Here is a 21,647-nt window from a genome sequence, read left to right on the forward strand (position 1 = left end):
AATAGAATAATAAAAATGAAATAGAATAAGACAAGAAAAATATATAAATAGTGTATATATCATACATACATACAAACAAACAAACAACAACATGTTAAAGTGGCAGTAAAATGGAGAACATATGTGCAGTGATTGTAATGTTCAGCGTTCCAGTCCAGTGCTGGTTTTAAATGTTATTGTGAAGTGGGTGAGGATGGGAACCATGTGATGGTAATGGTATATTTGTATGATTGTATTAGGCTTAAAACTGTAAATATGTGTAAGTATTTTGGTATGTTTCTGATATAACCTCTGATTTGACTCAATAAATGTCTAAAAATTGAAAAATAGAATAGAACCGGCCTTGTATTTCACTGTAATATATAAGTCCTGCACCTCTGGCTGGAAGTGGGAACAACTCAAAATTGTCTTTTTTTTCCAGCATTACAGTTATAATTACATGAGTGACATCATTAAAAAAAAACACACAAGTTGAATTTATCTGAAATTGGAATAAAATGAAATTTTTATGTAGGCCTACAACTACAAAAGTGGGTCCCCACCATAGATTGTACATGCCATAACCATAGACCATAAAGCTACCTATTGAACTATTCACATGTTTACAACCTCTCCTGTCTTTTCCTGTCTGCTCTGTGAAAACAGCCTGTAGTTCTTTCTTATTTTCAGCGAATATTTATTGTTTTTGGAGACGTTTTAAACTAGACATGTAGAAAAAGGTGAGGTAAGGTTCGCTTTGATTACTTTTTCTCACGGAAACGAGCCGATGACCCATTCAAGGACTGTCGGAAGGTCCAAACCCCGACAATAAAGCCTGTTTTCACGGTTTCTTTCTACGAGAAACGGTTTATTTTTGGCGACGTTTTAAATAAGACATGTAGAATAGAGTGATTTTAAGAGAAATATCACAATTCAAAGCTTCGTTTTGGTTACTTTTCTTCTAAAGGGAAACGTAACTGATGATCCATTCACGGACTGTCGGAAGGTTAACATTCAAATTCCGACACTAAAAGTTTTTTCTGTGTTAAACGGTGTCTTTCGTCACCCTGTTAAAATAATCGCCTAGCTGATTTTTTTCAAGTTTTGCAGGAAACACAAAAACTTCATCAAAAGTGTAACATATGACATTTATTGATCATTTCACTCAAAAAGGATGTAACAAAGGATGGTTATTGGCATAGTAATAACACTGTGTGTAATTTATGTAACTTAAGAGAAATAAATGACTTAGGCAATTTTTTTAACATACCTTTGTGACTTAAGCAAGATATGGTAACACTTTATTTTGAAGGTGTCTACATAATATATTGCTACATAAGAGTCACACAAGCCTGTCAGAAACATGACATGACAAGTATCATGAGCATTAATGTTACTTCAAGTGTCATTAATGTTCATGACACATCCCATGTCATGTTTATGACACGCTCATGTCACTCTTATGTAGACACCTTAGAGTAAAGTGTTACCAATATTAGTGTCAACAATAAAACACTGATAAACTAAACTGATAACTAAAAAACCTCCCTCTAGCTCTTCTTTGCTGGGTGATCTGATGCCTATGAATGTGGGAAATTGTCAAATCACATGATCTGATCAACTGAGGATGTAGGCGATTTTACCATAGGTGGCCGGCGTCATGAGGAGAGAACAAAAAAAACAATTTTGACAAAAAATGACTTGGGCGATTATTTTAACAGTGTGACGATATTACAATTCTAAGCTTCGTTTTGGTCACTTTTTTCTAACGGGAAACGTAACTGATGATCCGTTCACGGACTGTCGGAAGGTTAACAGTCAAATTCCGACGCTAACAGTTTCTTTCTGTGTTAAACGGTGTATTTGTGGCGGTTTAGAGAACGAAAACATGCTTTCCGATTCAGAGGGTTAAACTAATAATACGCCTTTATGTAAGTGTTTTAGTGTGAGGGTCTTGGGAACTGTGTTATCCGGACAGCAAAACGGTCCCTTGAGTGCGTCATAGTGATGCTGCAGCAGCAGCAGCAGTCAGTCAGTGATGATATGAGGCTATAAGGGACGTGAAGGGGACGTTTATTCCACTCTGCGTGTGTGGCACTCTATTTTTGAGGAAGTCAAGAAACTGAAGAAAATGGACGACATGTGTGCGGCTAATATACTTGACATATTTTTACCTGTATCGACGGTGAAAAATGGGATGTGTGCCTTCAACTGTGTCCACGGAGAGACGGATCAAGGAGCGACATATCTTCACTAAAAACCACCATGCTAGCTCGCTAGCTCGCTCTTTGATGTTTGTTCCTCCCGATGCATAGCTAACGTTACCGTCGAGATTATAATTCCAGATAACTTTTGCTTCAATTACAGACTAACGTTAAGTGGAGTGTGTTAACTTAACAGATCAACTTTACCAAAGGACATTTAGCGTCTTGCTAGATCAGTTAGCTGACTTTTAGTGATAGCTATTAGCCTTAAAGCTAGCCAAAATAGTTGAGCTAATTAACGTTACATTAGCTCAAAAGTCAAGTAATACACAGAGTTAGGTCAAATCGTTTAAATGACCGTAACTAACAGGCTTGTTTCTGTTACACAGCAGTAACGTCGCAATCAACGTTGATGGTGTTAGGCGATTTGTAATTATGTGTTTCTTAAAAAAGGGACAAACTAGTTCATATCGTTTCCTGCACTGAAAAAAATAGATTTTTTGACCCTGTGATTATTATTTCAATCATCTAAATAAATTCTATAAATTCTATATTCATTTCATGCAGTGCATTACTTAGTGATTGTTTATTATGTGTCCTCAGTTTTGTATGTAAATTGAATCATTCGTTCCAAGTAATATTCACTAAACCAGTTCATTGGCTTAATTATTTGATATTTCCAAGTAAAATGTAATTGAGGGACATCAGTGAATCTGCAATTTACTTTTGTATTTTCATTAAAAAACCAAGTGGTTCTATTAAATAAATATTACTAAGAAACAGCCTGGGTAAACACTTTCTGTGTGGAAAAACTTGCCTAGCTTTTTTAAAGTAAATGTCACTCCAATTTTTTCAGTGTGCACGTTTACAAATTGGACATCTTCGGTTATGAGATCAACCATAACAGCATTTCTCACATTTGCGAAATCTGCAATTTAATAACGAGCAAATATAATATATGCTTGATAGAAACTTTATAACGACTACCTCACCAGATAGGACTGAAGAAAGATGTGACATTTGAGGCACTTTTTTGGACGTGTGTCAACAATTTCCCCTAACAGTGGTTCCCTTCTGGCTAACATGTGTTAAGTTAGTGCAGGAGAGTTGACACATCTGTAGGTAGTAATCTTTTCCAGGACAGGCTCATCAAGTGTGGTTGACTCATAACTACCAGATATGCGGCTCTCCTCTTTTTTGGCCGTGTTCAGGCCTGCTTTACCCCTTATCCTCGGGTTGTCTCTGGGATGTAGTCTGAGCCTTTTGATGGTGTCCTGGACACAAGGGGATACCGATGACTCCTGTGGAGATGAAGTGGGCAATGGGAGGTTTTCCATGGGCAGAGGAGATGCCCAGAGAGACTCTAGGGATGGAGCTGGAGAGGAAGACTTCCAGCCACGTATCGTGCCCTATCACAAGGACCCAAACAAGTCACACAAGAAAGTCCTCAGGTGGGTGTGGAAGTCATGTCTTTTTCATGGAGAGGGGGATTTGTTTGTTATTTTCAACAAATGTAAGGTTTAAGATTTGTTTAAGATTTTTACTTTATAACTCACTGGGTTTGTCTTAAGAAACTGGAAACAATTAATATCCAGAGGATTTACATTTCTATTTTCTCTCTTTAATAGGCTTACATTTAAATCTCCCCTGCAATAATCTTAAGTGCACTGAGTGGGACATACAGTATAGGTGACTGATAAAAGATTCGAGATTACATCAGCCAAATCTACAGACTCAGAGTAGCTCAGATAAGAAGATCAGACATTTCGATCCAAGGATACATACAATTCCATCCTCTTTTTTTGATTACTTAGGTCAAATTTAGAAATCTTATCTCACTGTTTGTTTTACAAGAGTTTAATGTCCTGTGTGGATGAGAGTGTGACTGTTGAAATGAATATTTCTTGTGATGTGTACAAGTTGCTTTATTGTCCTCTATTTGTTTGTTTATTCCATTTGTGTTTACTTCACCTCTCCTCATCAGAACTCGCTATATTCACACTGAACTGGGCATCAGAGAGCGACTGCTGGTGGGTGTACTGACCTCTCGGGCCACCCTCAACACGCTGGCCGTGGCGGTGAATCGCACAGTTGCCCACCGCTTCCATCGCACATTCTTCTTCACCGGACTGCGAAGCCCTAAAGTGCCTCACGGCATGACTGTGGTAGCCCACGGTGACGACCGTCCTGTGTGGCTGATGTACGAGACAGTGCGTCACCTCCATCAGCACTACGGCTCTGACTACGACTGGTTCCTCTTAGCCCAGGATGATACCTACATGCAAGCAGATCGCCTGTCAGAGCTGGTGGGCCACCTCAGTGCAGGTCAGGACCTGTATATGGGCAGGGCGGAGGAGTTTATTGGTGGAGAAGAGAAGGCACGTTATTGCCACGGGGGCTACGGTTACCTGCTGTCCCGCAGTCTGCTGGCACGTCTGCAGCCTCACCTCGACACCTGCCGTAATGACATCCTCAGTGTGAGACCTGATGAGTGGCTGGGCCGCTGCATTATTGACTACCTGGGGCTCAGCTGTGTGGAGGTGTACCAGGTAAAAAAACACCACTAGTTGAAATGTGCATGGCAATTCTAAAAGAAGAAGTATTTAACATTTCTTTTCTTTGTCCATGTTTGTGTGGCTCACAGGAGATGACCTATCGTTACTTTGAACTGGGGAAAAATGCAGATCCAGAGCGTGAAGATAGCTTACAGTTTAAAAATGCCTTCACAGTGCATCCTATATCAGAACCAAACCTCATGTACCGCCTTCACAAACGCTTCAGCCAGATTGAGCTGGAGTGGACTTACCTACAGATACAGCAGCTGCAGGTTTGTATTACTTTCTCTCTACTATAAACACCTATACTTTTTTAATCTGATGGGACAGTATTAGTGGAAACTATACATTTTGTTCACCCTTTCCACCAGAACCACTTTTTAAGCCAAGGCAGAAATAACATATAGTACGAAAACCTGTCAAAAAGCCAAGACAGTGGATTGGATGGTTTTGTTAGGAGTTTCAGTGTCTTCATTTTGTGAAAACTATCTGCTCGAGAGCCCCCATCATATAATTAAAGTAGCTGCTAATGATGGTTCATTAGGTCTGTGTTGACTCAGTTTTAAATATACTTTACACCACAGAGCATTCACATAAAAAACTTTAGGGAAAAAATGACTTTACAGATTTATGTGTGTACTCATCAGGTGCAGATCAACAACCTGAGTGAGCTGACGCCAGAGGGCAAAGCTGGAGTCACATGGCCTATAGGAATCAACCCTCCCTTCAAACCACGAACACGTTTTGAGGTCATAAACTGGGAGTATTTCACTGAGGAGCATATTTACTCGTGCATTGACAGCTCCCCCAAGTGTGAGATGAGAGGGGCCGACCGTGCGGATGTAAGTGCAGTTCTGGAGATTGCAGTGGAGCGTCTAAATGAACGCTACCAGCCACAGCTACGCTTTCGCAAGCGGCGTCTTCTCAACGGTTACCGCCGATTTGACCCCACACGTGGAATGGAGTACGTGCTGGACCTTGCGCTGGAGGCCTACACCCAGAAAGGCCACAGTCAAGTCATCGCCAAACGGGTTAAGTTGTTGCGACCTCTAAGTGCGGTTGAAATTATCCCGATGCCCTATGTGACCGAGGCAACACGGGTGCAGGTCATCCTGCCTGTCACCGCGCAGGATCAGGACTTTGTCGGTAACTTCCTCGACATGTATGTGATGAACACTTTGGACACACATGACAATGTTTTACTCACGTTCTTGTTCATCTACGATCCCTTTGATGCACAACGAGTCAGCCAGACTGATGTGTTTGCCGGCATTAAGGCCATGATCGGAGAGGTGGAGAAGCGCTACGGGGACGTGAAGATCCCCTGGATCAGCGTGAAGACGGAGGTGCCCTCGCAGGTCAAGCTGATGGACATCATCTCTAAAAAGCACCCAGTGGACACGCTGTTTTTCCTGGCTGGCGTGTGGACGGAGGTCAACGCCGACTTCCTGAACCGCTGCAGAATGAACGCCATCAGCAACTGGCAGGTGTTCTTCCCCATCCACTTCCAAGAGTACAGCCCCGCTGTCATGTACCGCGACCAGCAGCCCTCCGCCGCCTCCTCCTCTTTTGCTTCCGAGTCGCTGCGAGACGGCCACTTCGACCGCCACGTCTTCGACGAGGCCTGCTTTTACAACGCAGACTACATGACCGCACGGACCAAAATGGCAGCAGACATCCTGGACAACGAGGAGCTGCTGGAGAGCATGGACGTGTACGACATATTCGTCCGTTACTCGGGCTTACATGTGTTCAGAGCTGTAGAGCCGGCGCTGATCCAGAAATACGTGCGGCGAGCGTGCAACCCGCGGTTCAGTGAGGATATCTACCACCGATGCGTCCTCAGCAACCTGGAGGGTCTGGGGTCACGCTCACATCTAGCTATGGCTCTTTTTGAACAGGAACAGGCCAACAGCACCTAGAAGTCTCAAAAATACTGCCGGGACTAAAGAAAACTCATGCAGAATAATGTGAATCATAATATGGTGCTTTTGTGAACCATACGCTGAAATTCACGCCCTTGTATTTGGCAGAAAGAGGTCAGTATCAGCTGAAGAACAGCATCGTGGACACTTTGACGGAGCAAATATGTGCTGATGCAGAAGTTTCTCCAGCTGAAAATCTCTCTGCCCAGGACATACGAGTACTTCTCTGACTAATGAGTCGTGTCTAGACGACTGAGTCATAAAGGTGTTTGAACGTGGACTACTTCTACTTGTATTCCTCCCATTGATGTATTCAAACAGGAGCCAAGCAACAATATTTATACTTCTTCTTTTTTTTAATATAAGAGGTTGTCTTAAAAATATAATGAACAAAGGCCTTCAGTGTTGATGATTAATTAATGAAAAACTTGAGCCATAAGTCTTCCTTAGTGAGGATGTTTAAAATGAAACTGGAAACAAGCTGAAGCCGTCAGCTGCCTTTTTTTCCCCTTCTTTTTTTAAGAGGTATTAAAGAGTGATATTTCTGTTCCGAGTTGTTTCTTCATTCATTCTGTTCAGAGTGTAAAAATGCTTGTTTCAGTCTCATTAGACAGGGAGAGAAATGTTTATAAGAGCTGTACGCAGCACGCTTGAACAGTTAGTCCTGGAGGTAGATGTTATCTGCTTGGCAGAGCTTTAGAAAGGAAAACACGGCATTAAACATCTTGTGGTTGGGATGGCATGTTCTTATTCAGAGTAATGTAATGTAGTCTTCCCGGTTTGTCTTAAAGCTCCACTGCAGCGCCTGGAGGCAGTGAACAGTTTGTTCCAAAGCGGCCTGCCCCGCCTCGTCTCCCCACATTAAGTCGGTAAATCTCCACCCCGGCCCGGGCCTCCCTGGGCTTTGGCGAGTATTTAGTACATATGTCTTTGGGGAGAGAAGTGAACCCAGTGCCCAGAGGGAGGGTCGTGTCTACCTACCCAAGGTCTGCCGTGGTGTGGGTGGTTAACCTTCACAGCGCGATGGTTCAACAAGCTGAATGGCTTACTTCACACTCTCTGAGACGAGCTCACTGAGGCCCCTTAACCCCCCCACTCACAAAACTTCTCCATGTGAGGGGTTGTTGGGAGAATAGCGGAGCAGCGGAGTGAAAGAGGCTCTTTCTGAGGGGCTGCAGTCAGGATTACACCACCGCTGCAAAACGCTGTGGAAAAAGGGCCTCCACCTGCTTCCTTGTGGTGAGGTCAGTGAACAATAAAATGCCTGTCTGCCACCTTGTGAGAAACGCCTCGCTCATGCATTTAACCACCGATGATCAACACTTTACATGCGGTTCATACAGTATGAGAGTGTTCTTTTAGCGAGGGGTAATTTAGCAGGGCTGTGCAATTATTTGCATAATTGGACACTGCATTTTCAGGTCACCACAGATTTTTTTTTGCAACATGAACAAAAAAGACATTTAATGTCATCTCTGGAGTGGACTTCTGCTGAGGTAGAAACTCATATAATAAGTCGTAGATATTAAAGGGTGCATTTGATTCATTTTGCCCCTTAACCCTCCTGTTATGTTGCAGGTCAAATTGACCCATTTCAAGGTTTAAAAAAAATAGTAAAGAGGAAATTGGAGAAATTGTAAAATAAATTTTAAAAAAATCAATGTCATGTAAAACCATTGTATTGTTACGGAGCCCTTTCCTATGTTCATAAGAAAAAATGTTTTTTGACATGCATTTTTTGTGAAAAACAAGTGAATTATCCTCATTGAAACATGGTCTGTTAGAGGTAAAGAACACCATTGCACTAAATATTGATTGAAATGGTTAGTAATGGAGTTAATAATGAAATATAAACAATGTTTATTGGGATTTTTTTAGTTTATGACACTTTTGGAATTGACCCACGAACATTATTGCTCTTCCAGAGAAACGAACATAACAGGAGGGTTAAGTGTTTGAGTATAATAACTGGTTATTAAAGTCACAACATCTTTTAAATGTTTGTCAAGGTAGGGCTATTTTAACTACTTAATATACTGTTTTAATATACAGGTTCAATTAAAAAAAGTCTAATCACCTTAAATGTATCATGTTTTTATGTTAAATTTCGACCTGAAAAGTAACTAAATATAGCAGTAAAAAGTACAATATTTGCCTCAAAATGTAGTGGAGTAAAAGTAAAAAGTTACATTAAATGGAAATGCTCAAGTAAAGTACAAGTACCTCAAGATTGCACTTAAGTACAGTACTTAGTTACAGTACTTGGGTAAATGTACTTAGTACCACTGCAGACTGGTCAGGAATATGTTGTTTGATGGCAGGAGTAAAATCTACAGTGCATAGTATATCACAGTTTAAAGATGGACAGATTTAACTTGTTACCTGTTAGAAAACTAACAAAACCTATACTGATGGTCTGTAACTTGACTTACAGCATATATTATTATATGTATATAAAGTAAATTCTAGAAATTGTTCCAAATGCATCTCTCTGCATTCATCCTCCAGATCTCAGTAGTATGTCAACATGTAATGGTACACTCACCCCAAAATGTTTGACAAACTCAGAATAAGACTCCAGAATCACACAGTGCACCTTTAACTCCACCTGTACTAGCAGCAACATTACAGTGATGAACACATTACTGCAACAATAATTATAATCCAATAATGTAAGGAACATTATTCTGAAATGGGGCACTATGAAAAAATGGCACAATAATTCATTTTAATGCTAATAATAATGCTTCTGTATAATTAATGCTTCTGTACTTATACTTAAAGTAAAGTTTTGAATGCATGCTAACTGATGTTGCAAAGTTCAGGGCTGATTTGAAACAGTAGAGGGTGTTTTGAGATAAAATGCAAATTTGGCAAGAAATGTTTCTATTAACACAAGCAGTGATTTGTTTTATACAGTCCAGTTATGTCATTTAGTTTACAGCTAAGAAAAAACATGGGTAACGCTTTATATTAAGGTCCTTGTAATAACCATTAATTAACAAGTAATAAGGCCCTTGTAAGTCCTTACAAGATGCTTATTAACATTATTGTGTGTTTATAAGCTTATATAAGTGTTAATAATGGCATTACAAACACACATGACCCACCCATTATGTCTTTGCCATGCCTTTATTAATCTTATTTTGTTTGCTTATTGATATTAAAATATACTTTATTGCTCATCTATTATAAGTTAACTATAAGTTAACTATGCTTTTTGCAACTACCGGATCTAAAGCGAGAACAATGCCTTATTACTTGTTAATTAATGGTTATTAAGGACCTTATTATAAAGCGTTACCAAAACATGTTTAAGTGTGCAGTTCCACTTTAAGTGAAACATTTCATTCATCCAAAACCAAGAACTTGCCCAGAACTGCATGCATTAATTTGATCTTGATTAGATTACTGAGATACACTTTTCTCATGCCTCACACAATAAAAACTCAGTGAGCTGATTCAAAATGCTGCTGTGAGATTCATCACCCTGGGTTTAACCTCGCTACATTGGCTCCCAGTCTGTTATAGAGCAGATTTTAAAATTTGAATTATCACTTTTAAGGCTTGTAGGGGGTTATCTTCATATTATGATTCCTTGGTCAAACCGTAGACCTAAACTCAGGGAGGCATTGTCTTCCTTTAAGTCACTTTTAAAAACTCACTATCACTTCTGTGTGTTCAGTGGTGGAAAAAATATGCAGATCCTTTACTAAAATACTAATACCACACTGTGAAATTACTCCACTGGAAGTAAAAGTCCTTCATTCACAACTTACTTAAGTAAAAGTATCAGCATCAAAATGTACTTAAAGTATAAAAAGTAAAAATACTTGTTAGGCAGAATGGCTCCACTCCGATTGTTTTATATATTCTAAATATATTAGATTATTTATTTTGATGCATTTATACAAGCTGCATTTTCATTTCTCATTGTAGGGCTCATTTTAACTACTTACTATACTGTTATGAGGTTAAATAAAATAGAAAAATACTGTTTTTCATGTTAAATCTCCTGAAAAGTAACTAAAACCGTTGGCTAAATGTAGTGGAGTACAAGTATAAAGTTCCATAAAATGGAAATACTCAAGTAAAATACCTCAAAATGTTACTCAAGTACAATACTTGAGTAAATGTACTTTCCACCAGTGGTTCTATTTTATCATTTTATTAATGCCTGTTATCTTTTTTTTACTCATATGTCAAACACGTTGTGAAAAAAAGACACTTCAGATATCATGGCATTTACAAACTTTGGCAAGCGCTTCTTTATTTACATCCAGGCTGTCTCGCAATGTCACAGCTGTTTTCCCTTTTTTTTTTCTTCTCTTTTGTAGTTGAATGTAATCACCAAACAAGTTTTGCTCTTTACAGATATACAGTGTCGTGTATACGTTCATCTCCCTGTTGGTGACGCTCAGTGTAAACAGAGAGAAAGAGCAGTTCCCACTCTTCACAAAAACACATGCAGGGAGTGGGACAAACATGTCAACAGGATGTCAGGGTTTAGTAACAGGAGACACAGTAGTCGTGTTAACATTTTGTCAGATATTCTGGTACTCAAAAGCTGAATCACGCAGGAGTTGCAGCTTCTAGTTTCCTCCACAAGAGGGTGCAAGTGAATCAGTGACTGTATGACAATAATGTGCCGTACAAAGATGAATCCAGGTCAGACACAGGACTAAGATACTACCATTGACTACTGTTTCTCCTCTAATGAGTGCAGTAAATATAACTTAGTCCTAGTAACAAAAACACAGTTCAGAAAAATCACACCTACAGTTAGTTGCTGGTAGGGCATATCATTTTTGGCAAAAAAGTTTCCAGAAGGCATTTGAACAAAAGTCTTTTTGCTCGTCACACAGACTGCTATGCCAACTTTTTATATTTACACATACTATCTCATCAGATGTCTTAATTAATGTCCATGGAGCATGCATAGGTCGTCGTGAAATCATCCAATCTCTTTTTGTGTATGCTGGGATAATAAAGAGGGTCTCACCCATGATGAAGAGAGTCCCGACAAAAAGAATAACAGCACAGTGCAAAGAAACCCGGAAAAAAGATTCGAGCTCAGACTGCTGAGAGAAAACAAAAAAATCCTCCATCTGACAATACACCATATACATACAAGTCAAGTGTGTAAAAGGAGATTGGTGCAGATTATATCATGTGTTACAGCTACTGAGATTGAAAGCGAGGGAGGTCTTTCTTTGTTGCAGCTTCTAGCTCCCACGATAGTTACGGGTTAGACCTAAAATAAATCACCCCAACCCAAGATAGTACACAGAGGAACACTAACATTCCTGCCCTACTAATTCAAAACTCATGGAGCTCCCATAATGCACCATGTAACTCAGCCCCCCCTCCCCAAAACAAACACACAAATAGTCTGTCGTATACTGTACAGTTGGCCCTCTTAGGGGAAAACATATTTACATTCACATCTCTAGAAAAAGAAAAAAACTTCTTTATGTAACATAAAAAGAGCAGAAATGGACAAAATCCTCCAGGCCGGGGCTTAAGTGTTCTTTGCAATAACAGTTTTAGGGTTTGTTTAAAAAACCTGAGGCCTAATTGGCTACAAAAGGCAAACATTTGGGACTAAATCCTCTCTGAACCTGCCCAGATTGTTCAGGTTTTTTATGACCACCTTACAAGGAAATGTTCTGCAATTTCTGTTAAACCCAGGTGAGGATTTTTGCCCACTTCTGTTTCAGTGATCATGTTTCTCTTCTTCTTTGTTGCAACCTTTGGTAACACCTTCAGGACATTTCACTGGCAAAATACTACACAAGGAAGAGGCAGTGAGCGACTTTGACTAAACAAGTCAACAAGTCCCAAAATGTATCAGCATATTTGTCATTTTGCAATGATTAAAGGGAGAGTTTGGATCTTTTTGAAGTGGGGTTATATGAGGTACTTATCCATAATCAGTGTGTTACCTACAGTAGATGGCGGTCAGCACACACCCATTTTGGAAAAGTAGGAGCAGAAGCTAAGCAATGTGCTGCTGCAAATCATAGTTTAAAAAAAGATCAATATCAGGTTAAGTGTACATTTTCACTGCTGTACTGTCCCGTCAGACAGCCCTGTTTATGTTTATGGAAGTGAAGCCGTTTTTATGTTCTTCTCAAAGACACCAGACTCCATTGACAAAAATAGTTATTTTAACTTGCAGAACATGGTAGTTGTTGGTCGACTGCCTCAATACGTTCATTTGTTTGTGTTGAGCATAACGACCACGATCTACTGTCAGTCATACACTGACTATGGTTAATTACCTCTAACAAACCCACTTCAACACATCCAAACTGTCCCTTGAAGGGAAGAAAAAGCTATTATTATGATGGTCAGTACTAGTTTCTCCTTCATTAAAACACCATTCTTGCTGTGATAATACTTAAGTTCAGTTAACTTACCTAATACTGTTGTAGGAATTACTGTAAAAAGAAGTTTACTGGCGAATAAGACTAAAATGAGACACACTGGACTTTTTCCAATTAATTCATTCAAACCTGATAATGAATGAAATCCACAACTCAGGTTTATAGACAGAATTGATTCCCTGCAACCGAATGTGTCACACTAATAATCTCGACTTTGCTGGTGTAATTAATCTTTCAAAAAACACTCTCCTAATGAGAACAAACAAAAAAAACACACAGAGTCACACCTACAATCAAACGATAAAACAGCTTCAGAGAGAGTTGGGGAAACAGAAAAATTTGAAGAGTCATCCGGAGCGCAGCGAGGATCGACCGTGACACGGAGTTACATCATGTACGTTTCTGTCGAACACAGCAGCTTTAGAGATGAGAGTCCGAAAACACGGCAGCGTGTGAGCAGCCGGCTCAGAGTTTGTGTTGACGTGTCCGTGACGTATTTACAGAAGCGGAGGGGAAGCAGAGGAAGAAGAGGTTTCTGTTTATTAGGCAGTGAGTCTGAGGATGCTTGTGGTCTGAAGGGCTTTGACCTCTGAGGGTGCAGCTGGACACGTGCGGTTAATGATGATGTCCTCACAGTCCTGCACGAAACGGGACAAATATGTACGTGTGCATCGAGATCTGGGCTTCCATACGTGCACATCGCTGCTGTCGTGAGAAAACCTCCTCCTCTAAAACTTTGGAGAAATCTCTGAAATTGCATTTTCTTTCATCACTAAGACAAGGGATGTGTTTGCTCTTTAGTTACCGACATATTTAGAGGTCTAAGGTTTCACTGGACCACAGCGATGGCCTCACACACATCCAAACACACACACACACACACACACACACTGTGAAATCAGATGCAGAGATTCACAAGGGGCTCGGTTTAGGTGTTGCGGACAGCTAAGGCCTGTTCCAGCTCCTGTCTCCTCTGCTGGATCTGTCAAGGAAAGAGAAGAGAAGAGAAGAAATACGTCATCTTCCTTGCTTCGTGGATTTCACAAATCAGCCTAGCCTGTTTTCATAACTTTGTTCTAAGTGTTCACTTTCTAACGAGCACCTTCTGGCCTTGTTGTGTTTGTATGCTCTGTATTGATTGTCATCTGGATACTGTTGTGTCTTGCTGCAGGAGATTGATAGGGAAGAGGCTGGTCTGAAAATTTGCCCACTGTTATTTTGTCCATAACATTTTTCTATATGCTGTACCCACATTCTGTTTTGTTTTTTTATTCCTCTTTTCTGTCATGTCTGAGCAGTTCTGTGTGTTTTGTGTTCTGAAAAATGGAATAAATTTTTTTTTTTTTAAAGAAAAAGAAAAAGAAAAAGAAAAAGAAAAAGAAAAAGAAAAAGAAAAAGAAATACGTCATCTGAGCAGCTCGAGGCAGAGCTCGTGTTGTGAAGTGAGTGTAAAAAAGACAACTCCTCACCTTGCAGTAGAAATAGCGGCTGACAGCCTCCTGGGACCAGGGCTCGTGGTAAAACGCCGCCCTCCTCTCCTCCTCAGGGTTCCCCACCACGTCTGTCATTAACTACAGCCAATGAAAAGGAAATCATTAATCATGTGACTAATTAATCAAAGGTTTACACTCATTTGTGTGGCAGCTTTCATACAGTTTAAAGTGCTTTGCAGATAATAAGACGGACACGTAGACCGTAAAAATAACAGATATAAACCATTTAACAGTTTGAAATCAAAGCATGCGAGACAATAAAATGATGAAAATATAATAAAATGGATTTAAATGCTACAACAGCTGTAATTGTAGTAAAACTGAGTGAACTAAATTGAAGAACTAGTTAAGAAAAAATTCAGAAGACAAAGCAACAAAAGCAACAACAAAAATGACGACAATAAAAAACAATACACTTAAAAGCTATAATAATACTAAAAATAACAACAACAGTTGAATAAAAGTTAGATGAAAAACTAGAAAAAATAAATTAAAAAGAAAAAAGAAAAACTGCAATTAAAAATAAAAACATACTAAAATAAATACTATAAAATTGATAAAAAAGATAAAATAATAATAATAATACATACATAAATAAAAGCTAGATGAACAACTAGATAAAATAAATGTAGTAAGAAAATTAATAAATGTATAAGCTATAATAATAAAAACATTAATTATTTTGTAAATAAATACATTACAAAAAGTAATGAAATGTGAAAAGAGTGAAAGAATATATATTATTAATAATAATTCAATAAGACAATATATTTCATGTTCAAACTGATAAAAATGCATGGATTTTGACAATACACAGATCGGAATTTGATGCATTATGTTATTATATTTACGTTTATAGAAAATTTCAACTTTTGTGGAATCTGGATTGTAAAATTATTTTTTAAATGCATCATTCATAATAATCTGAGAACGTGTCCTGTATGTAAAACCTTGATATCACATTGACTAATAAAGCCTTCTACTTGTTTTATTTTCCACCCCAACATCCAGAACATATGTCCAAATAAAGGCAGCGAGTTGTTTCAATGGAACTTTAGATTTCAAACGGAGTGTGTGTGTGTGTGTGTGCATATAAATATTGAACCTTAAGGTCTCGGCTCTGGGATTTGAGCCAGTCCTGGATGTAGCCCTTGGGATCTCTGGAGAAACTGAGCATGAAGTCCCTCTGGATCTTCAGCTGGTTGATGGACTCGATGGTCTCATGGATCTGAAAGAGGAACGGTTGAATGATAAACATCAAGAAAAAAACTAAACAAATCTCAATGTTTCCTTTATTCATTTTACTGTAAATAAAAAAAAACTGCAGCAACTACAGCTGAGCAATCCATGTATCCTGATTAAAAAACAAATAAAACTGTAGTTTTACTAATTTACTTTTTGTTTTTAAATACATTTCAATCAATCAATTAATTAATTAATTAATTTTTTTATCCCCCCCATTGGTTAAATGTCTTAATGGAATGTATTACTACTGCTAGGAATGTTACTTTTTCTTATTTTATTATTCACCTATGTATTTATTTTGATTGATTGATCACTCTTTATTCAAATGTTAAAAAAAAACAAAAAAACAAAGCAGATAAGAATAACAATTTTCTGCAAAAATTTATCAAAAATCCCAATAAACAAAATAATAAATCTCAATTTTTGAGAAGTTGGGATCATGGGGTGGGATGGATTTACAGTAGCTATTATAAATAGGTTTCATAATTTATTTTAAAGGTTTTTTGTGAAGTAACCACTGTCACAATATCACAAATAAAGAGTATAAAAAGAAGCAGAAGAGTAAAAAAAAAAAAAAAAAAAGAGGAGTAAAAGAAAATTCTGTGTCCATACATTTAACAAATGCAGCAAAATTCTTGCTGGCATTTATATTTTGTATCACAAGTATTTCTAATTTTATTGTAGTTGTAGTCTAGTTGTTCCAACTGTCAGTTTACAAGTTAAAATGTGTTTGTGAATTTTAATTTTCAAAATCAATTAAATTAAATTAATTAATTTAAATTTTTCCCCCCATATGTTAAATGTCAATCGAATGTATTACTGCTGCTGAGAATGTTATTTAATTTTATTTATTTAGTTACGTATGTATTTATTTTTGAGATTTTGGGATTGTGGGGTGGGTTGGGTTTACAGTAGCTGTTCTAACTTTATTTTTCCTTTTTTTCTGTGAAGTTACTACTGTACAGGGTCACAATATCACAAATCGAGAGTATAAAAAAGAAGGGAAAAAAATGAGTAAAATAAAATTCTTTATCCATACATTTAATAAAAAGTCTAGTTGTTCCAAATGTCAGTTTAAAAGTTAAATGTGTTTGTGAATTTTTATTTTTATTTTTTTTAATTAATTTAATGTATTACTACAGCTGAGAATGTTATTTCATTTTATTTATTTAGTTACTTGTGTGTGTTTTTTTTCGAGATGTTGGGATTACAGTAGCTGTTCTATCTTTATTTTTCCTTTTTTCCCCCTATGAAGTTACTACTGTACAGGGTCACAATCTCACAAATCAAGAGTACAAAAAAGAAGAAAAAAAGGAGTTAAAGAAAAATTCTTTATCCATACATTTAATAAAAACCGCTAAATTTCTTGCTGGTGTTTGTATTTTGTATCACAGGTATTTCAGATTTTATTCTCATTGTTTCCTGCTCACAAACAGCAATAAATGCCAGTTTTACAAGTTAAAACATGTTTGTGAAACATAAATCTTGGTCAAACATTGCAAGTAAAGTGCCTCAATAAAGCCAGAGCTCTTGTTAAATATATATATATGCAATAAAACTTGTTGTTCGCGCGAGGCAGCTCAGTGAGATTTACAGCATCGAAGTTGAGTCGATGCAGAGTTTGTGTTCCTGGGGTCTCACCTTGTTGTCGAGCGAGGCGATCTCCTGCTGGTTGGCGGTGGAGAGGAGGAAGCTGCTCATCTGACCCTTCAGGGGGTCTTCCACCTCCACGTCAATGTCGTAGCAGGCCGTCTTCTTCTGGTCGTTGGGATCCACGCTGACGGAGAGAAAACGTTCATTTATGCAGAAAGAAATCATTAATCCTCTGGGGTCTATGATAACGTGGCTTTTTTTTAAAGCTCCGTAACAAAAAAACGAAGTCACCTTGAAACTTGAACTTGAAACTTTCTCCAGTTTTTTGTTTGACATTCCGAGGTCATGTAAAACCAAAGATATGGTCGTTTTAATTTGATAGTACAAAAATATTTATTCAAGTGTAAAAGTAGGATGGGGTGAGGCAGGCGTGGCATTTTGTAAAAATGGAAAAAAGGGGTCTAATCATCTAACACTGTTCTATAAATAAACATGTTTTTATGGTAATTTTTTATGTATAGTTTTCTTATATTTGAATTTTACCTTTTATATGTTCATATTTGTAACCTATGTTAACAGGTCTGAAACAGTTCATTGAGCATATTTGTGGTTTTTATTGTCATAAATAGTAACATTTTATTTCAGATGTCATGATTTTTGTGTATTTTTGGGCTCAATATGTTAATAAGGGGTTGAAGTGAAAAAATAATTGTCAGAACATGTTGAGGTTGTGCTGAGAAAATACCAAATACCAAACATGAATATAGTAAATATTATGTGATATATAATGGGCAAATAGGCTCAGACGGTTAATAGAAAGTCATGGTCCCTAAATATATTTATATTTTCTTTATTTGTATTATTTTGCAAAATGCATAATAAAAGTCCTATTGAAAAGAAAAATGTGATGATTTGTGATGAAAAAAAAAGGATCCTGTACATCATTATAATGAGAATTCTCAAAATAATATGGCAAAAATAATGAGAGACTTACTTCAAATACACTTACTCAATATTGTAAGATAATGATGAATTATTATTATAAGAAAGTTTCTCACTATTTCGAGACATTTTCTTCTCATTATATTGACTTAAAGAGCTCCCATACAGTCCCAAACCTACAAAAAAAACATATAATATCAACTTGATATATTAGTTTACGATGTGTAATGGCCACCACTTGTGCTGCAGGAGGGGTTTATTCATTTTAATATATTTAATTTCTTATTTCAAAGTATTCCATTTTTATGTTTTCTAATAAAATTAATTGAAAACACAACAAACTCATCAAAAATATTGAAGAAAAAGCTTGAATGAAGGCTTTGAACTTGATGTCCCTGAGTTTGGTACTTGTACTTGTTTGAAGCATTGAGTATTAAATGTAATATTGTCCAACCTATTTTATTCATATTTTTAGATTTAGCTCATAATTCATATTATATGTTAATTTTCTTCTTCTTATTATTATTTTTTATGTTTCTTGAAGTTTTGCGTCAGCAGTCAATAAGGGTTGTGTGTCAGGAGGCCGTTTTCTAATGTTACTTCTCCTGAGGTTGCACTGAGAAAACAAAAACTTTTACAGCTTTTTTATATATGTATATATATATATATATATATGTATATATATATATATATATTATTATTATTATTATTTTTATTTTTATTTTTATTTCTCCAAGAGCAGGGACAAAAACAACATAAATATGTCTTGGCACAACTAATAAGAAAAGCACAACTAATTTACATTCAGCACAAGGAAAATTTCTGCAAAACATACACAAAAACTTTATACAAAGAAAGTCAAACGTATCTATGAAAGGGCTCATGTGGCTGCAGGTTTTTTTTCTAACCAAGCGTAGAGCACACCTGATATGACTAATTATGTGAGTGAAGACAGTTCAGCTGATTGGATGAGTTGAATCAAGTGTGCTCTGGCTTGGTTGGAGAAAAACCTGCAGCCACACCGGCTCTTGTATTACGTTTTTAGTTAAGCTTAATAAGGTCACCAGAGTGAAGAGTCTGAAGAGTGAAGCCAATGCAGAAGTGTCTTAAACCTGCATTCTTTCTAATGGCCAGGAGGGGGCAACTCCACTGGTTGTAAAAATAAGTCTGATTGTATAGAAGTCTATGAGAAAATTACCTTACTTCTCACTTAAAACTTACTCATAAGTTCGTATGAACTCGTAAACATACTCATAATAGGCACATTTCCATTAGGTACTTTTCCCTCTAGTGAGCCTCTACGGGTGTGGCTTTGGAGAGAGGATTGGCCCAAGATCCGCCCAACTTCATAGGTTAGCGGCTCAGAAAGTACCACCTCGGGTAGGTACTTTTCTGAGCTGCTACAGAGCTGCTACTGACTAGTTGACAGTGATCGAATGCCGTTGAGATGGCGACTTCGCGCATGTGCGATTCATTTGCAGACTGGTGCAAACTGGACGCTGAGGGTGAACAGCTCCTGCTCTGCTGACTGCCACTGGGAGAGACTGCTGCGGGAGGACTGGGCCGCTTGTGAGTGCTTGGGGATGTCGCCTGCTACATCGCCTGCTATGGCGCCTGCTATGGCGCCTGCTACTCATTAAGAAGAGTAGGAACGAGTCTCAGAAAGTCACCAATAACACCAGAAAAAGTCAATGGAGTTGTCGCTAGTCGTTTTTGTTTTTTTGTTTTTTTTAGATATTTTTTTGGCCATTTTTGGGCTTTTATTGATAGGACAGAGTGAAGGGGGAGACAGAGGGGAAGACATGCGGGAAAGGGCTCCGAGTCCGATTCGAACCCGGGCCGCCGGCTTACGAGAACAATGCCAACAGGAACGCCCCAACTAGTCGCTTTTTTGAAAAAGAGTCGCTAGAGGGGTCGGAATAGTCACTAAATATAGCGACAAAGTTGCTAAAATGGCAACACTGCTTTCTGCGTTGGTCTGTTGTTATATTCAAACTCCGTTTGTTAGCCGTTACAAAAGTACCTGTATGATAATAGAGGCTGAGGGGAACTAACTAGTGGGCGAAGCCAAAACACTCAGCCGCTTTCCATAAAGTACTCAGTGGAAATACCCTAATGAGTTTAAATTGCTAGTTTGTTGTTTTCTTTAATTCAGCATGATGTTCATTTAGTAATTCTGCTCTAATTTAGAGCAAAATAAGACAATAAAGCAGTGTATGCTTTACATCACAGTGGCTACGTCCACTTCTTTTATACAGCTTATGCTCTACTCATGCTTCTTCAGACTTAAACTAAAACAGAAACCTACCTGATGACGTGGTTGATGACGATGGGGTCGGGCGGTAGGAGGAGGTTGGTGAGGCGCTGAGGGATCTCAGAGAACTTCAGCCGAGGACAGTCAAAGATCTGGAGAGGAGGGTCAAAATATCAGCTGTGTTATAGCGATTTTATATGAGACGTATTGAAAACTATGGCTAGGTTAATTTATTTTGCTGGAAGAAAAAAAAATGTTAGCATAGCCGTGTTTCCTTTGAATGTTAACATACAAAAAAGGTACACACTTCGTTCTTGAATTGTAGAAGACTAACGTTTTGTGACGAACATTTGAAAATGACAGAGGTTAGAATTGTAAGGAGGGTTACAGATATTTCTCAGAAAATATCACTATTTCACGATTAACACAGTTACTATGTTCATCAATTACAATGACCTTTGATCCTACAATGAAGTGAAGGCTATTCTTGACCAAACTTTACTTTACAAACTAAATTTACTTTACTTTTTTAGGCCATTTTTCATGCTTTATTGGATAATTACTGTAGATAAATGTACATGGTATGACAACGTCAAATTTCATGGTATACTGTGAAACCTGTACACTGCTGCTACATTTTACTCACATTAAACACATTACACTAATATCATATTTTCAGCCACACTGATATTAATATTAATGCAACAACAGTGTGATTTACAGTACCTGCTGGAAGTACTTGTCACAGTTGATGTACTCCTTGTCATGAGAGTCCTGCAGCTTGTTGGTCTTGACGTACTGCCAGAGGGCCTGGATGATGCAGGAGCGAGCCTGAGTGTGAATGCCAAGCAGGCGAGCCAGGCGAGGGTCCAGCTTAAACTGGGGGGGCTGCAGGGACGAGACATAATCGCATTACAACACTTTTGTACAACCGCCCACCTCGGAGCCTTTACATCATCACATCTGACACTCTTATCATGTCTCCCCGGCTCGGAGACGGACGTCAGGATGGAAGCGGAGTCTTTAATGCGCTCTGTTGTGTTTAACGTAGACGGGTGGTTATCAGTG

General features: G+C 38.1%; 2 protein-coding genes across 5 annotated transcripts in view; one reads left to right on the forward strand and one right to left on the reverse strand.

Annotated features, from left to right (window-relative positions):
- Window positions 1–1,701: 1,701 nt before the first annotated feature.
- Window positions 1,702–7,212, forward strand: chpf2 (chondroitin polymerizing factor 2). Its single transcript, XM_059326608.1, has 4 exons — window positions 1,702–3,634; window positions 4,168–4,732; window positions 4,828–5,010; window positions 5,386–7,212. Exons 1-4 carry the CDS (start codon window positions 3,363–3,365, stop codon window positions 6,658–6,660), a joined length of 2,295 nt encoding a protein of 764 aa, XP_059182591.1. The 5' UTR covers window positions 1,702–3,362; the 3' UTR covers window positions 6,661–7,212.
- A 4,186-nt stretch (window positions 7,213–11,398) lies between these two features.
- Window positions 11,399–21,647, reverse strand: part of smarcd3b (SWI/SNF related, matrix associated, actin dependent regulator of chromatin, subfamily d, member 3b) — a 43,382-nt gene continuing 33,133 nt past the window's right edge. For all 4 annotated transcript variants that reach the window (XM_059327362.1, XM_059327365.1, XM_059327361.1 and 1 more), the window contains exons 8-13: window positions 21,306–21,467; window positions 20,634–20,731; window positions 17,432–17,567; window positions 15,651–15,773; window positions 14,522–14,623; window positions 11,399–14,034 (exon numbers count right to left, since the gene is read on the reverse strand). In XM_059327362.1, coding sequence (XP_059183345.1) covers window positions 13,981–14,034; window positions 14,522–14,623; window positions 15,651–15,773; window positions 17,432–17,567; window positions 20,634–20,731; window positions 21,306–21,467 — 675 coding nt within the window. In that variant the 3' untranslated portion in view covers window positions 11,399–13,980. The remainder of the gene's footprint in view (window positions 14,035–14,521; window positions 14,624–15,650; window positions 15,774–17,431; window positions 17,568–20,633; window positions 20,732–21,305; window positions 21,468–21,647) is intronic.

This window comes from Centropristis striata, chromosome 23 (assembly GCF_030273125.1).
Source record: "Centropristis striata isolate RG_2023a ecotype Rhode Island chromosome 23, C.striata_1.0, whole genome shotgun sequence".
Taxonomy (NCBI): domain Eukaryota; kingdom Metazoa; phylum Chordata; class Actinopteri; order Perciformes; family Serranidae; genus Centropristis; species Centropristis striata.

Excerpts from the sequence above, each read along its gene's own strand:
- chpf2 (XM_059326608.1), top strand. The coding sequence starts at position 3,363 with ATGCGGCTCTCCTCTTTTTTGGCCGTGTTCAGGCCTGCTTTACCCCTT. Across the intron at positions 4,733-4,827 it reads GCTGTGTGGAGGTGTACCAG|GAGATGACCTATCGTTACTT; the intron begins GTAAAAAAACAC and ends TGTGGCTCACAG. Across the intron at positions 5,011-5,385 it reads TACAGATACAGCAGCTGCAG|GTGCAGATCAACAACCTGAG; the intron begins GTTTGTATTACT and ends TGTACTCATCAG.